At 27.7% G+C, this 16,319-nt stretch overlaps 2 protein-coding genes and 1 pseudogene across 3 annotated transcripts in view; 2 read left to right on the top strand and 1 right to left on the bottom strand.

The window, feature by feature from the left end:
- Positions 1-10,666, bottom strand: part of LOC124428285 (cytochrome P450 4C1-like) — a 61,259-nt gene extending 50,593 nt beyond the window's left edge. The window contains exons 1-12 of one of the 2 annotated variants that reach the window (XM_046972199.1): positions 10,378-10,666; positions 10,200-10,306; positions 10,028-10,118; positions 9,534-9,716; positions 9,375-9,444; positions 9,176-9,302; positions 9,003-9,072; positions 8,812-8,918; positions 8,662-8,730; positions 8,388-8,562; positions 8,092-8,268; positions 7,557-8,003 (exon numbers count right to left, since the gene is read on the bottom strand). In XM_046972199.1, coding sequence (XP_046828155.1) covers positions 7,837-8,003; positions 8,092-8,268; positions 8,388-8,562; positions 8,662-8,730; positions 8,812-8,918; positions 9,003-9,072; positions 9,176-9,302; positions 9,375-9,444; positions 9,534-9,716; positions 10,028-10,118; positions 10,200-10,306; positions 10,378-10,552 — 1,518 coding nt within the window. In that variant the 5' untranslated portion in view covers positions 10,553-10,666 and the 3' untranslated portion in view covers positions 7,557-7,836. Of the gene's footprint in view, positions 1-7,556; positions 8,004-8,091; positions 8,269-8,387; positions 8,563-8,661; positions 8,731-8,811; positions 8,919-9,002; positions 9,073-9,175; positions 9,303-9,374; positions 9,445-9,533; positions 9,717-10,027; positions 10,119-10,199; positions 10,307-10,377 lie in introns of those variants that run through there. The other variant, XM_046972198.1, reaches the window with a different exon arrangement.
- LOC124428287 lies at positions 2,543-3,143 on the top strand (annotated as a pseudogene).
- A 4,809-nt stretch (positions 10,667-15,475) lies between the features above and the next one.
- LOC124428363 (cytochrome P450 4V2-like) lies at positions 15,476-16,088 on the top strand. Its single transcript, XM_046972307.1, has 3 exons — positions 15,476-15,542; positions 15,658-15,834; positions 15,952-16,088. The coding sequence occupies exons 1-3, from the start codon at positions 15,476-15,478 to the stop codon at positions 16,086-16,088; spliced, it is 381 nt and encodes a 126-aa protein (XP_046828263.1).
- The last annotated feature ends 231 nt before the right edge of the window (positions 16,089-16,319 follow it).

Raw genomic sequence — 16,319 nt, 5'->3', positions numbered from 1 at the left:
TCTGTCTTCATTGACGGCGTAAATGCTGTTTTCGACAATTTTTGAAGAAAAAATTTATTACTGTGATGTTTGTAGTTCTTCATTATTTTTATAGATTAAAAAAATAGAGAGTTTATAAGCAATGTGTAGCGCATTTGCACGCATTTAGATTAGTATTTCAAGAAAATCTTATGTTCGGGTCTAACGAAATTAATGAACTAATTTATTTCATTAGTTTCGTTACACTCTTTATCTCCTTCTTCTTATTTGATAATGTAGTAAAGTACAACAATTCAATCTCTTATATCAATTTCTTCCACTAATGGCTGGCGAAAGTTTCGCGGCGATCTGTGATACAGCAGCAGTATAAGTTTGTTCGATTATATATGGATATAAAGTATATACATTTGTCGATTATTTTTTTTAAATTAATGAACATATATACCATATATTAGTAAACGTATATATTATATATTATTTTTAATGAAGATCAAAACACAAGTTCTGTTCCACGTTATCTGCGGCATTTTTTTCCAACGTTATTTCGTTATGATTTCCTCTGGGGGAATTCACTTTATATTATTTCAATTACTACTACTATTACTATAATAATAATAAAAAAAGAATATAATAAATAGAAGAATATACCTACATTAAATACATCATGACACATATGATGACGGTAATTTACGATAACAACAGATGTAGAAATGTGTCATATTACATGGTCGTTTTACGCGCTAACTCTCATCAAATCGTATCCTCGATAATTTCGACACATGACTGCCCATCGATAGATATGTTTAATCCTTTTCGAATATTTAAAAGAAATAATAATTAGTGAACATATTCTTATATATTATATAGTTGGATAAGGATCAAAATACGAGCTCATTTCCATATTATATACGAGGTTTTATTCTCTAATTATTTTTAACATAACACTTTATAAAATCTTGCTTTTATCACAAATTTATATACTAATTATTATATGCAGTAATTACATTTATTATTCTCCGTATTTGTTGCGAAACATATCCATACCAATGTCCTCTCTAGCACAGATTATTGGGAGACGCATTCTAGCATCATAATCTCATACATATGAGAGATTGAAAAGTGAGTTTACAGTCTACTAAACTACTTATTCTAACTTACACAAAACCGATTGTTATGTCGCGTGAAATAAATACAACTTACAAAAGTTTTTACATTACCGATACGATAGGCGTATGTTGGAGACACTGTTCCCTGTAGTTCATATTTTATCTATACCTGCCGCTCTACTCTTTGAGCGAAAAGTGATAAACAGCCTAGTAAGAAAAAGAGAGATATGTGTATGTGTTACGAATATTGCATTTGAAATTTTGTAGTCCTTAGCAATATCGGAAGTTTTTACCAGAATATTACATTACTATACTGAAGAGTAAGACCTCTCTCCCTGTTTCAGTTTTCGTTTCATTCTAATTCCTAATTAATCAACTTGCACTATAGTGCCCTAAGAAGTTTCACTTCGAAAAGTAAAATTAATTTTCACATGATATTAATTTTAATATCATGTGAAATGATATTAAATTTATAATAAACAAATAATTATATCTGAATATGGCATTCTCTATCTAGCCTTTATTTGAAACATATTTTGCTATGAATAATGGTAGTAATAAATATTAATAGATATAGAATAGTATATAATATAAATGCTTATAAAATAATAGTGTGAAGGATTAAGAAGTACTGTTATATTTACTTTGTAGCATATTGTAATATATGTATGAGACAAAAAACAATCTTACCTGATAAAGAATTTAAATCATTGTGTTCGGATACAATCATAAAATATAATTTACATTTTTGTTTATTGTCATATTGGTCGATCACTTGGACAATAATGATTAATATGACCAATCAAAATTGTCGTAAGGTAAAGAAAAGAAACATGGCGTACGAGTTGCTTCTAATGGCGTGGCCAATCATTATTAGCAACAATTAAAGAAAAAAATCATACCTCTACGAACCGTAACTAGCGGGGCTGCAAGAAGTGAATTCTTCCATCTTTTCCCTCGTGTTCTCGAATAAGATAGTTGTTTTCATCAAGTATTCCATAAGAAATCAAATAAGATTAAAGAAGATCTACAGAGGAACGTCGAGTACGTTTTACATTATACCCATCATTATCATTTTATTAGAATTTTGCGAATCAATTTAAGTTTCAAGGTGTATCAAGTACTTGTTATGAGTTACATAGGTTATTACAAATACATTATTTCATATAATGTTGTGTTAAACATGTAATAAATTGTTGATGTTATATAATATGAGAAATTAAGATTTTATTAAAATGAATAAAAGACAGATATCTTTTTATGTCTGGTTTATTTTACACATATAAGTTTATAAATTTTCTTTATTGCCTATGAGATATGTTTGTTAATCTAATATTTCTATCTGCTAGTGCCTCAAAAGTAACAAATTATGTATCATTGATATTATACAGTATTTAATAATTCAAATTACCAGTAATAATATAAGATATATACAATATATTTTTATCATTATCAGGATGTTGATGCCAAAAAACAATCGTGTGGCCATATACGAATACCTTTTTAAAGAAGGTGTAATGGTAGCGAAAAAGGATTACCATGTTTCAAAGCATCCAGAGTTAGAAACAATTTTAAATTTAGAAGTTATTAAAGCAATGCAAGTAAATTATATCTTTAATATTTAATATTAGAATAAATTATCATTGTATGTGTTTTTTCATTCTTATAACAATTCTTTTATGATTCTCCAGTCCCTCTAATCCAGAGGATATGTCAAAGAGAAATTTGCTTAGCGACATTTTTATTGGTAGTTGACCAACGAGGGAATTGAATATTTACGTGGATTCTTGCATTTACCATCAGAAATTGTTCCATTTACGTTCAAGAGACAAGTTAGGTCATAAACTTCAAGACTCTGGCCTGTCGCTGGTCCAAGAAGCGAGGCTTCAAGACCGACAGAAGACCGTGCTGATTACAGACGAGGGCCAGGAGGTCTTACTGGACCTGGCGATAAAAAAGTCGATGTTGGTGCAGGTACAGGTGACTTAGAGTTCCGTGGTGGCTTTGGACGTAGAAAAGCCCCGTAAATAATTTTTGAAAAATAAAATAATCAAAATCAGACTATTTCTAATTCTTTATATTTCTGATTTCTATTTCTTTACTACTTGTTATTTATATACCATTGTTAATATATAATATGAAAACTATATAATCCAAAATATACATATGAAATAGTCGAGAATAATTTGAACAACTCCTTTAATTTGATAACATTCTCCTCATTCCATAAATTGAAATTATTGTTGGAATTCATTTTTGTAAGTTAAAGTAGAATGATAAAGTGTACTTATCTATTTTTCACATTTGGTAATTATATTAAAGTTACTTTTTAAATAGCTAACGTGTGTAAAAAACTGTATAATTTTATAACAGTATAATACATTTGCTGTCAAAAGAAAAACTATTCAACAGTATTAAAAAAAATAGTAAGATTTAATGATAGATAATCCTCAAATAAAAATCATTCAATGATTCTGACATTGATATAGGAGAGAGAGAGAGTTTGATGGCAGAAAAGTAGAAGTTTATTTATAAAAAATATCTGTTTTCATTTTAAAAATAATTTAGCACACCTTATAGTTTAAACTATAACTCTATCTTATAGATGAAAAGATTTAAATAACTATACCATCAAAGAATATATCATTAGTTTTATTTTTAATTTATAATATATATATATATATATATATATACTGCTGTATAGAAATCAATCTCATCTTTTAAAATTGAACTTTGGTCAATCAAATCAGACGAAAATGTTCATAAACTATTTTCTTAATTATTTTTATATGAGATAAATTTTGTTGTGATAGTAATAATAGATATGTGGGAATAAGACTTTATTATTTCTTGAATGATATTCATTTCATCTCAGTTATCACTTTACTCTTTTTTTAGATAGTATCGAATCATTTCTTGTCGTCAAAGTTGTCTCTTTCTCCGTCTACATTTCACATTAATCATACAAAGAGAACGCATGCAGGCGCGCATTATTGAATATTCATAAATACGAGGGACCGAGTCAGATTTCTTTCGATAATATTTTGCAACTTTTGCAAAATTTATTTTCTTGTCTTTTATTTTGCATGGTCTTTGCCTACTGCTTTTCTATATGAACATAACTGGTGAATTACATAATCTATAGAGTAGAGGCAGTTTTTCAAACTGTGGTCAAGATTGTTATATTATTCGTTTATTAAATTTAGTTTTTCTAAAAATCCGGTTAGTATGACTTTCGAGACGATGAAGAATGACCGGACGTTCGAATTAGAGCGTTGTTAACGTAATTAGAAATTTTTTTATAATACATTCTGGGTGAATAGAAAAGCATTGATTAAGGTATTATTGTATGAGCTTATTTATCTGCGCTGTAAGTGATGGAAGTATCGAAACGTCTAATTTCTTCATTGAATCTTGATACATTGAACAATTACTTTACATCGTTAAAAAACCGTTAATGATTAGGCGAGCCATTTAAACATCGAATTATTTGAAGAAAGAAACTTGGATAATTGTATAATTAAAAAGGAATGGAAAAACTGACGTAAAAATTTCCACAAAAAATTGGGTTAAATATATGTAATATTTAAGAAAATGAAAAATAATAATTCCATAACGATGAACGCTACCTTTTCATTTTAATTACAAATAACCAAGATAATAAAGAAAAGTGTAATCTCAGATTAATCGAAATAGTTTTAATTTTTTAGTGAAACTGTAAATTAGAAAACATCATTGAAAATGTTACCGACCGCAGATAGATAATTTCTGTTTGGATATCGTCAGGCATACATTCGACGGATATGTTATCAAAATTTCAATTCAAGTAATTTACTATATTTTACTAAATGTAATAATTTCAACAACCGTTATTAGGGTGAAATTCTGTTGTATCGATATCAGGTAATGCTACTCATTTATATTGTGACGTTAACAATTGAGTCTTGAATAGCTGTAGAGTAACCAAAGTGCCTGCAGCCTAGCAATTACACCAATCTAATCATGCGGCTCTTTTACGGTTAATCCTTTCGGAATCTTACATGAGAGGGAGGCTCTTTTTTCCTCTTTTTCCTTCACAATAGGGCAGTTAAACTGCGCCAGGAAAGATTTTCTTTAATTTAGTTATTTGATGAAATGATGATAGAGGCTCCGAATATCATACCTTGCGTTTATATTTTTTTCGTGTCTTCCTATTACTGACCCTTGAATTGGTTCCCTCTTGTTAGCGATAACTGTGGAATAATAGGGTGAAGCGATGCTCGGAATTCGATATCCTTCTCTTCTCTTTTACGAATTGATTTATTTGGTATAAAATCGATGATGAAAATTTGCAATGAGTAATAAGATTATGAGTCTTAAATATCGTAACTGCTAATTGTAAAAAACTGTGCTTAGCGACTAACTGCAACGAAGTGATTTTAACGACTGATTGCAACGAACTGATGATAACGGCTGCGATGAATTTATCTAGACGACTGCGGATAATATGGTCCTGACGATGAAGTGTTTTCTGCACGCGACTCGCCTGCAGTGTCTAATCGCTAGACGCGTACTATGCACTCGCCTCGCCTGCACGCGCCCCCTTGCACATGTCGTTCTCGCGCGTTTTCCTGTCGTCAAGGGCTATAAGCCATTGCGTTATGCTGTCGCTGCATTTACTTCCTTGGTCAGCATTATCTCTGCACGTGTGGCTCTTGGCGCGCTATGTTGCCAAGAGTGAAAGAGGCATGACGCATCAGCATTATGGTCAATTTGTAGGAATGTGTGATTCAGCAAATGAAGATATTTAATTTGATGCTATGTGTGTGAGTGCGAAGGAATGAGATAATTAAGATGATATGAAATAAGAGAAAGTGGAATGAAGGATATTTAGATATGATTGGTATATTTATTTAATGATAATTAAATATGCAATCATTCGACAATTGCCGCAAATCATATCGAATTGTTTTTCTTTTCGGGCATTTCCATTATAGCTTCATAGCTGTCACACGTGTTAATTTAACCTTTCTCTAATAACGAATGGTTAATGTTCTTCGCTTTTCTTTCCTGCGATGAAGAGGCTACTGTGAATGTACACGTGGAGTATTTATGGTAAATATAACAATAAGTATCGACTAATTTAAAAAGATATAAATATTAAATACGACATGTTATATATAGCAATCATATATGTAGATTGTAACATATAACAATAATCACTTCTTTGGAATATCTTCAGTAAGAAGAAAATTATTATATATCTATAATTCTTTCAACGAGATCGGTCGTCAAACAAAAAAAACTGTCGCTAAGCTGGTGATAAATTACTTCACTAGCAAATCGGGAAGCATAATTAATTGTTGTAATCAGAAGTGAAATTAAATATACCTATTAAAGTTTGCTTCGACATCGGCCCAGAGTGTTAGGCCATTTGAAATATGTGAATTCACAATTGATTCGATTGCTTCCTTGTGGCATTTATTTTTTAACATCTCTCGGTTCATCTGCAAGATCGGACGATATATAATAATTTTAATTTTCATCAAAAGTATTTTGTCGGCATGAATATTGATGTATATCGATGTATACTATTACATTATATAACATGTAAATTGGATTAGTTAAACGAGATATATTAGTTTTCTTATCTGTAAATTCTGATTTTCGAAGGAGAGAGAGAAACAGAAAGAATACAAATATTCATAATGACATCATTTCAAGGCAAATTTCTTCGTGTAATGAACACTAGGCTCGTAATCAGAGGCTCCTAGAAAGGAGACAACTAGACATCCAAGATCGATTATTATTTACTTAATTGCCATAATGTTAATATGCTACTCTTATGTATGTCCCATTTTCCTTGTTTTCTTACACTTATTTCATGTCATTCTCTTTCTTTCTCTCTCCTTCTCTAACGATCTTCGACCGAGCGATGAAAATCATATGGTGTCTTACTAATTTCAGAAAAATTTTATAAACTGTTGAGGATTCCCGCTAAAGATCTTTCTAATTGGCCGTTATAAAGTAAGGGATAAATACAGGACGAGATTTATTTTACAGAAGGATTCTGTTGTATCGGTCTCAATAAACAAGAAATTATCTTGCTGAACGTATTTTACTAAAATATTGGTCCTTTATAGTGGTAATATAATACTAAGATATAACCAATCTCATCGTATTTAGTAGAATAATATTTTAATATTTCATTACGAAATGAATAATTGAATTCTTCTTTCAATCACAATCTATTTACCTCATCAGACATTGATCAATTTAATTTTCCGAATCCGAATAGAAGAAATTTAGTACATTGCCTCACAACATGACGTCCATAAGGAAAAGGATAGTTAAAAGAACATTACGGAGAAGAAAATCTACGAGTATGCATTTTCGTAATATTACTTGAAAAACAATAATTTATAGAAACTTTGAATATAGTAATAATAACGATCTTCAAGGTGTATAATAATACATAAATATTACATAAAGTTATATGAAATCACAAGTAGACGGTTTTTATTTTATACAGATAATAATTTGATTTTACTACAGATTGTATGTTATCACTCCCAGAATTCGTTATGTATAAACAAATTAATTATGTATGTAGGTAGACCGGAAAGTAATATCATTTCGGCGCATGTCGATATGTGTTTGTGATTAAAAATAAAAACATGTTAAAAATTCATTCGTTTGAATTTAATTTAAGAAAGCAACATTACTTTCCGGTCCACCTAATATATTCATTCATGTATATTCTATGTTTTAATTAATTTCTTTTTTCAAATTTTAATCTTATTGGTTTTGCTGGTTTTAATGTGAGGCTTATCTTTAAATCTATTTTTGCAATTTCTATTGGCTTGTCTATTGTAATTCTAAACCTTTTTATCAGCGTAGCGATTACTGTTGCCATCTCTATCATAGCGAAATGTTGACCTAAAAAAATAAAATCAATTGTAAATGCAATTTATTTTGGAATTTTCTGGAATATACTTTCAAATAATCTATAGGAGTATGCAATTACCTATGCAATTTCTTCGACTGTAACTAAATGGAAAGTAATACGTAGAAGAATTCCTTTCTGGTAGGAACCTATCGGGATCAAATACTAATGGCCGTGGCCAATATTTCGCACTTCTATGTAGTTTATAGATGAGAAATACTGCTGAACATCCTTCCGGTATAGTCCAATTTTTAGTAACTTAGTATAATAAATAAATAAATATTAGTACTATATAATACGTTCATATTATAAATAATGAAATATAAAACGTAAAACAATGAGAAGTGTGTCTAAAATTATGTTTCATGCAGAGCTACCTTTTATATCTTGCATCACTTTCCGGGCGATGATTGGAACTGCAGGAAATAGACGTAATGTTTCTTTAATCACACGTTCCAAAAGTTTCATACTTTTAATATCATTATATGTCATTGGAACATATTTTGAATCGTCCGAGCAGTAAATTCGATTAACTTCCTCATATACATTGTCCTTTGTGATCCAAGATTTGGAAGAGATGATAAGAAGTTAATATGAATATAATTTACGTCGGATGTGTAAAATTATTAAGAAAATGTTATATATACGTACTTGAATTTCCGGGAATGTTGCAAGCATTAAGAGGACAAAGCTAATGGTTGTGGCTGAAGTTTCGCTTCCCTGAAAGTAATATACAGTTTTCCTTAATTGTCATTAATAAAAAAAATGTTATTGCAATTAAAAATAATAAATACGACTTACAGCTATAATTATTGTATTCATTTCATCGCGAATATCTTTCTCCGTATATACTTCTCCTTCGTTTGATAACTCGAATAAAAAATCGAATAGTGTCTTCTGTTTTTGTCCTTGAAAGATGAACAAGAATTTATCATTAATAAATGACATGATTGAAAATTAAATTTTATTAAAGGTATAATGCTTATTTTTACCTAATTTTTCCGTCGTCAATTCCCGATTAATTTTACTTGTTAACATAGATTCCATTTTCTCTTTCATCATCTTTGGGAAAAAAAATTACGATATGTATAGAAAATATTATATTAGAATTTTTTAATTTTGAAAAGAAGTAATGCAATTTAAAAAATATTTGCTTTAATGATACCTTGTTTGTTATGTTATCCAGGTAAGCTAAGGACGCCTGAAATTTATTTCCTCTGGCAGTGTTATAAAAAATAAAGCTAGGATGTAACCATACTTTAAAGATCCTTTGTGTTGCTATATCCATCAAACTGAAAGTGCACACAAAGAATGTTAGAAGTATACATAATATATTACAAAACTAAAACTATCATTATTACCACCTTTTTATTGATTCAGCTAATTTACAATCCGGATTTCTCAGCGAATTTAGTTGCGTATCCAGCGTGACATCTTCAAATTTAAAGTTTAGCAGAATTATAGTAAATTCAAACAAATGTACATAAATTTTATAGACATTAAAAGTTTCTAAATTAAAATACCATATATTATATCCAAAGTACAGCGAAAAACATATTCAAAAATGTCTAATTCTCCTCCAACAAAAGTTTCCAATTTTTCCATTAATGCGATAGAATGATTAATAAATACATCTATATGTGACTTTATATTTTTCATAAGGAACATTTTATTTAAAACTGTTCGATGTGAATCCCATACTGATGCTAAAATCAAATCAAAAGGAAAACAATTAGTGTTTAATTTACATATTTCACTTATTTTATATAATTTACATATTACTTTAATTTACATATTTTATTTAATTTGTTGGTCTATACATACATGTTTATAATAAAAGAGTAAAAGAAAAAAGATCTTGTGCATATATTCATTTGTGTGTGTAAGTAAAGGAGAAAAAATTTTTTTCTATTCAATTTCATAAGATTAAATGTTACAAAAAAGAATATATTAGATAGTACATAATTAATATAATTATTTTTGTACTAGTAAACAATGTGGAAGATATATACTTCACCTGAAGCAGTTAACAATCCATTGCCCACAACAGGTTTAAATATTTCATATTCCTCACTCTTATCAGTAATATTTGGATTATTGAGTACAGTCTTCCGAAATAAAATAAAAATACAAAATGAAAAGATCATGAATTTATTAAAAATTATTAAAATAACGTTAATAAATCTTACCCTGACATATTCAGGATTTTCCACTATTACAAGTAATTTCGCGCCTATCCATACATGCCACAATAATTGATAATTCTTACCAAGATTTATTATTTGTTTAAACATAGCTAAAATAGAGATTATAAATAATTATTGTATGAAATACTTAAATATAAAATAATTTATGATATAAATTTACCTGTTGTGTCGCCAATAAACAGATGAGCATTTCCTATTATAGGAAATGCTTTTGGTCCAGGAATGCCGTTGATAATATTAAACATATGTAATTTATTTAAAAAGTATTCTGCTATTCCATAGTATAATCCAAATAAAATTATTAGAATAATAATTAATATTATGGTGAAATACATGATGAATTGTATCAATAGGAATATATATAAACAACTTAAATATAATGAAAATAATCTTATATCCCTAATAATAATTGTTGAGATTTGCAGATAATTTGATAGCACCACGCAACGACTTTTACTACACTTCTGTCCTTACAGAAACTGAGGATGGAATAGAAAAGCGAGGAATATTTAAAGAAAGCATAAATCTGACTTTGCTCACGTGATTACCGCTTACATCTGGCATTTCACTTTTGATTGGACAAGAACAGTCTAGAAGAATCGGAGATGGCACCAAAATTTGATTCTATCCCCACTTCTTATTAATACAAGAAATGCGATGTACGAACATTGCGTTATAAACCGGTTTTAAATTAATTTTTTATTGGAATGACGAATATCTTATAAATACGATGTTTATTCGTTTTTTGTATATGTTATGTATATGTATATGTATATGTATATATATATATATATATATATATGTATTCATATACATGTATGTATATGTATATAATAATAATGTGTTACTGGAATCTGAAATCAGTATATGAGTATTTATTTAATATAATATGCTTCAATACGCTTATCAATCCCACAGTCATATTCCATTAAATGAAATAAAAAGACGTTGCATTCTGTTTATTGAATAAATATCAAGGCGACCTTAATTAGCTACAATTATAATAAATTGCCTATAATTATAATAAATCGCCTATGTTATCGATCATGCTAAAAGCGTAAAAAAGCGAATGAATATGAATGAAAATATTGGAAAAGAAACATAGAAATTATAGATGACTTAAACATGAGAGATAATGACAAATCAAATTATTATTAATATAACATGAAAAAAAATCAATAATTCACGTGACACGGGAATGTAACATTTGTTACATTCTCCCATCGATTAAATTTACGTTCGGTCTGGAGAAGGAAACCTATAAAGGATACATTTTTGAGTTGGTACATTTTTATATAATAATTTTAATTTAAAGGAGTATATTTAAGAATTTGAAAAACAATAATAAAAATGATATTGAATAGACTTATCAATTAATTATTAATTATATCAAGTCATTTCAAATTATGAGGGATTAGTGGATGATATTTGATTTATGTAGTTAGTACGTATTTATTTTGCCTACATATTATCAGTTACTACGCATAAAATTCCTTACCATCGATTAAAATGTAAAATATAAAATATAAAATAAAAGGAACATATAAAAGATGTAGAAAAATTTATAAAAATATGAATATACTTATAAAACTTGAATCTTTGTTATGAAGCAATTACGTTTAATACTATACTATAATCCATTACTCGGTACTTTGTGCTTCTTTATTCTTTTAATCGCGCTGTTTTACTTTTAAAATTGTCAGTTCGTTAATCATGGCTTAAGCCGTGTGAAATTCAAGATTGTCTATTTCCCGTTTACATTCAAATTCAACATTCAATAAGCAATCTAAATAATTTTTCCGAGTATGTAGTACTCCATTTGAGTCAGTAATAAAATTATCATTCTCATCTTTCACCATTTCCGTTTTATCATGGAATCCTTTTAGAAAATTATTTATCACATTGCACATACCACGGACCTTACTGCTTTGACGATTTTTATTTTTACTTGTCCTTTTTATACATATTGCTATTTTTTATACTTTTAATATTAATATTATTATTAGTAATATTGTTATGATCCGACGTATAGAAGATTGAAGTGAACTCGGAACTAGATGGCTGTCTCTAGACATACATTAGAAATTTTGACACGTAAACATCGGTTGTCTTCTACGGTAATCCGAACTAAGCGAAAGTTCAGAAATATCTGAATATTTTATTAAAAGAGTTAATCTGTTAAATTGTTCATTGTAAATTAGTTGTTGTTTTGGTTATCAAAGTTTTTTCTTGTTTTAACGTATGGTTGCGGGTAACAATAGATAATCTATAAATTATGTTTAATATCTGTGTTTATTAGCTAATGTTCTTCAAGAATTAAAACTGGAAATTCTTATTTTTCTTATGAACAAGATAAATAATAATTATTGAAGAAAAATAGATATTAAAATAAGAAACGAATGAAAATATAATTACAAAAATTAATCATTAATCCAATGAAGAACCAAATGAATAAGATTTTATACGTCAGTGCTGTTGCCGCATTTATATTTTTTATAAGTTGTGTAATAACATAATCATTATCGACCGATCGTGCAAAAGAAACATTTATGTAAGCAAATTCCAATTGAATGTACAAAGTCCATAGACTACAATATTTAAATAACCAGTGCTTCCCTCTTCATTCTTTGCTTTTACTGTTACGGCAGGAGAATCATAGTAGTTGCATTGTGCAATCAGTGTGTCTGTAAATTACAGAATTTATAACCATAATCGCTAGATTATATTTATTTTATTAAGTTATTTCCATACATTCTATTTGAATCAGTTCATCATGGAATTCACTGTAATATTAATTATTATTGAAACGATTTTATTTGGATTGCTCTATGGAATAGCAGAATATATTTTAAATAAATTACATATGTTTAATAAGATTAAAGGAATTTCTGGTCCAAAAGCATATCCAATTATTAGAAATGTTCATTCATTTATTGATGATACAGCTGGTAAACTTGCATCTTAAATATTTTATATTGCAGTATTTTAACCGATATTTTTTTATAATCTTTTTTTATCTTTATTCAACCAAATATTAAATCTCGGTAAGAATTATCAATTATTGAGGCGTGTATGGCTAGAAACGAAATTATTTGTAATCGTAGACAATTCCGAATATATCAAAGTAAGATATATTAATGTTATTTTAATAATTTTTAATAATTTTATAATCTTTTTATTTTGTATTTTTATTTTTTTTCGGAAGACTGTACTCATTAGTCCAAATATTACTGATAAGAGCGAGGAATAGGAAAAATTTAAACCTTTTGTGGGCAATCGTTTGTTAACTGCTCCAGTTACATCTAGTTATATCCAAAGTATATTTTCTACATTGTTTATTAATACATAAATATATATATGTATATATATATGTATATATATGTATATATATGTATATATATATATGTATATATATGTATATATATATATATATATATATATATATATATAAAATATTATATTTTAGAAAATTAAAAAGTAAAAATTTTTGCTCCTTTATAAGCACATACAAATAAATGTTTTATATGTATATCTAGACGAATAAAATAAGTAAAGTATGTAAAGTGAAGTATTGCTTTCCTTTTGAATTTAAGCACCATTATGGAATCGTCATCAAAAAATTTTAAATGCGTCTTTCCTTTAAAACATACAAAATCGCATATGGATGTATTCATTAATTATTCTATCGTAAGACTGTACTTATTAGTCCAAATATTACTGATAAGAGCGAGGAGTATGTCAAATTTAAACCTTTTGTGGGCAATGCTTTGTTAACTGCTCCAGTTATATCCAGTTATATCCAGTTATATCCAAAGTATATTTTCTACATTGTTTATTAATACATAAATATATATATATGTATATATATATATATATATATATATATATATATATAAATATTAAATTTTAGAAAATTAAAAAGTAAAAATTTTTGCTCCTTTATAAGCACATACAAATAAATGTTTTATATGTATATCTAGACGAATAAAATAAGTAAAGTATGTAAAGTGAAGTATTGCTTTCCTTTTGAATTTAAGCACCATTATGGAATCGTCATCAAAAAATTTTAAATGCGTCTTTCCTTTAAAACATACAAAATCGCATATGGATGTATTCATTAATTATTCTATTGTTTTAATTAAAAAATTGGAAACTTCAGTTTGAGAAGAATTAGACGTTTTCCATTATATTTTTCGCTTTACATTGGATATAATATGTGGTAGAATTAAAAATTTTTTATACATGTATATAATTGACGTTTTTGTTTAAAGTTTATTATAAATTTGTTAAACTTTTTATTGGAGTTAACGGTTTTATTGGAGTATTTGTTAAACTTTTTATTTGTTAAACTTATTATTATAAATTTGTTAAACTTTTTATTTTATTTTTGTAATGTATTGTATGTTTTTCGTCTGCTTTTTCAGTGGAATAGATATTGCTGCACAGAGGATCTTCAAATTATGGTTACATCCGAATATAATTTTTTATAACACTGCTATAGAAAAGAAATATTAGGCGTATTTGTCTTATCTGAATAACTTTACAAACAAAGTATAATTAGAAGAAACATTTTTTAAATTGTATTCCTACTTTTCAAATTTTCCAAATTTTAATATTATATTTTATATATATTGTTGTTTTTTACACCTAAATATAATCAAAGAAAAAAAGTAATTTATATTGAAAAGTAAAATTAATCGGGAATTGACAGAGGGAAATTTAGGTAAAAATATGAAATATACGTTTAAAAAAATTTAGTTTTCAATCATTTCTTTTATTAATAATATTAATGAGATTCTTGTTCATTTTTCAAGAACGAAAATTAAGGACACTTCTAGATTTTTTATTTGAATTGTCGCACGAAATGGGAAAATATTCGGAGCAAGATATTTACGATCAAATCAATACGATGATTATAGCTGTAAGTCGTATTTATTATTTAGCTGTAAAAAAAATTTTGTTTATTAAAGAAAATTAAAAAAATCTGTATATTGCTTTCAGGGAAGCAAAACTTCAGCCACAATCATTAGCTTTGTACTTTTAATGCTTGCTACATTTTCGAATATTGAAGTACGTGTATAACACATTTTCTTAATCATTTATCGTTATGTATCCGTCGAAAATTATATTCATATTAACTTCTTATCCTATCTTCCACATATTCGATCACAAAGGACAAAGAATATGAGGAACTAAATCAAATTTACTGCTCGGACGATTCGAAACTTGTTCCAATAACATATAATAATATTAAAAGTATGAAACTTTTGGAACGTGTGACCAAGGAAACATTACGTCTTCGCTATTCCAGTCATCGCCTAGAGAGTGACGCAAGATATAGAAGGTATCTCTGCATACAAAATAACTTGTTTTATGTTTTTTATCATTAATAATATGAATATATTATATTGTAATAGTATTTTTTATTAATTGTATTAAGTGAGAGAAGGTTGGACTATATCGAAAGGTAGTTCAGCTGTGTTTCTCATTTATAAACTTCATAGAAGCGCAAAATATGGACCACGGCCGTTAGTATTTGATACCGATAAGTTCCTAATGGGAGAGAATTGTTCTACATATTTATTTCCATTTAGTTACGGTCGAAGAATTTGCTTGGGTAATTACATACTCCTATAGATTATTTGATAGTATAGTCCAGAAAATTCTAAAATAAAATGCATTGACAATTGATTTTATTTTTTTGGTCAAAATTTTGCTATGCTAATTATGACAGTAATTAATGCTACGCTAATAAGAAGATTTCTAATTAAAATAGATAATCCAATAGGAATAGCAGAAATAGGTTTAAAGATGAGCCTCTCATTGAAACCGGCAAAACCAATAAGATTAAAATTTGAAAGAAGAAATTAATTAAAACAATGTGCAAGACTTATAAAATTTTATTGAATGGAATCTGACTTGTTCCATTTTATTTACAAATATTGCGTGCCTACATGCGTACTCGCGTGTATATTTTGCCTTTATCAATAAGAATTAGATGGCGAGGGAGAAAGAGAGAGAGAAAGAGAAGACATTCTTGACAATAAGAAATGATTCGATAGTAACTTAGAATAGAGTAAAGTAGAGTGATAATTGAGAAGA

The sequence above is a fragment of the Vespa crabro genome, chromosome 12, assembly GCF_910589235.1.
Source record: "Vespa crabro chromosome 12, iyVesCrab1.2, whole genome shotgun sequence".
Lineage (NCBI taxonomy): Eukaryota > Metazoa > Arthropoda > Insecta > Hymenoptera > Vespidae > Vespa > Vespa crabro.
This window is presented reverse-complemented; position numbering and strand designations above follow the sequence as displayed.

What these genes read in the sequence shown, in the direction of transcription:
- LOC124428363 (XM_046972307.1), top strand. Translation starts at nt 15,476, where the DNA reads ATGAAACTTTTGGAACGTGTGACCAAGGAAACATTACGTCTTCGCTAT. An exon ending in TTCCAGTCATCGCCTAGAGA is followed by an intron (nt 15,543 to 15,657) that starts GTGACGCAAGAT and finishes AATTGTATTAAG; the next exon opens with TGAGAGAAGGTTGGACTATA. An exon ending in CGGTCGAAGAATTTGCTTGG is followed by an intron (nt 15,835 to 15,951) that starts GTAATTACATAC and finishes TAATTATGACAG; the next exon opens with TAATTAATGCTACGCTAATA.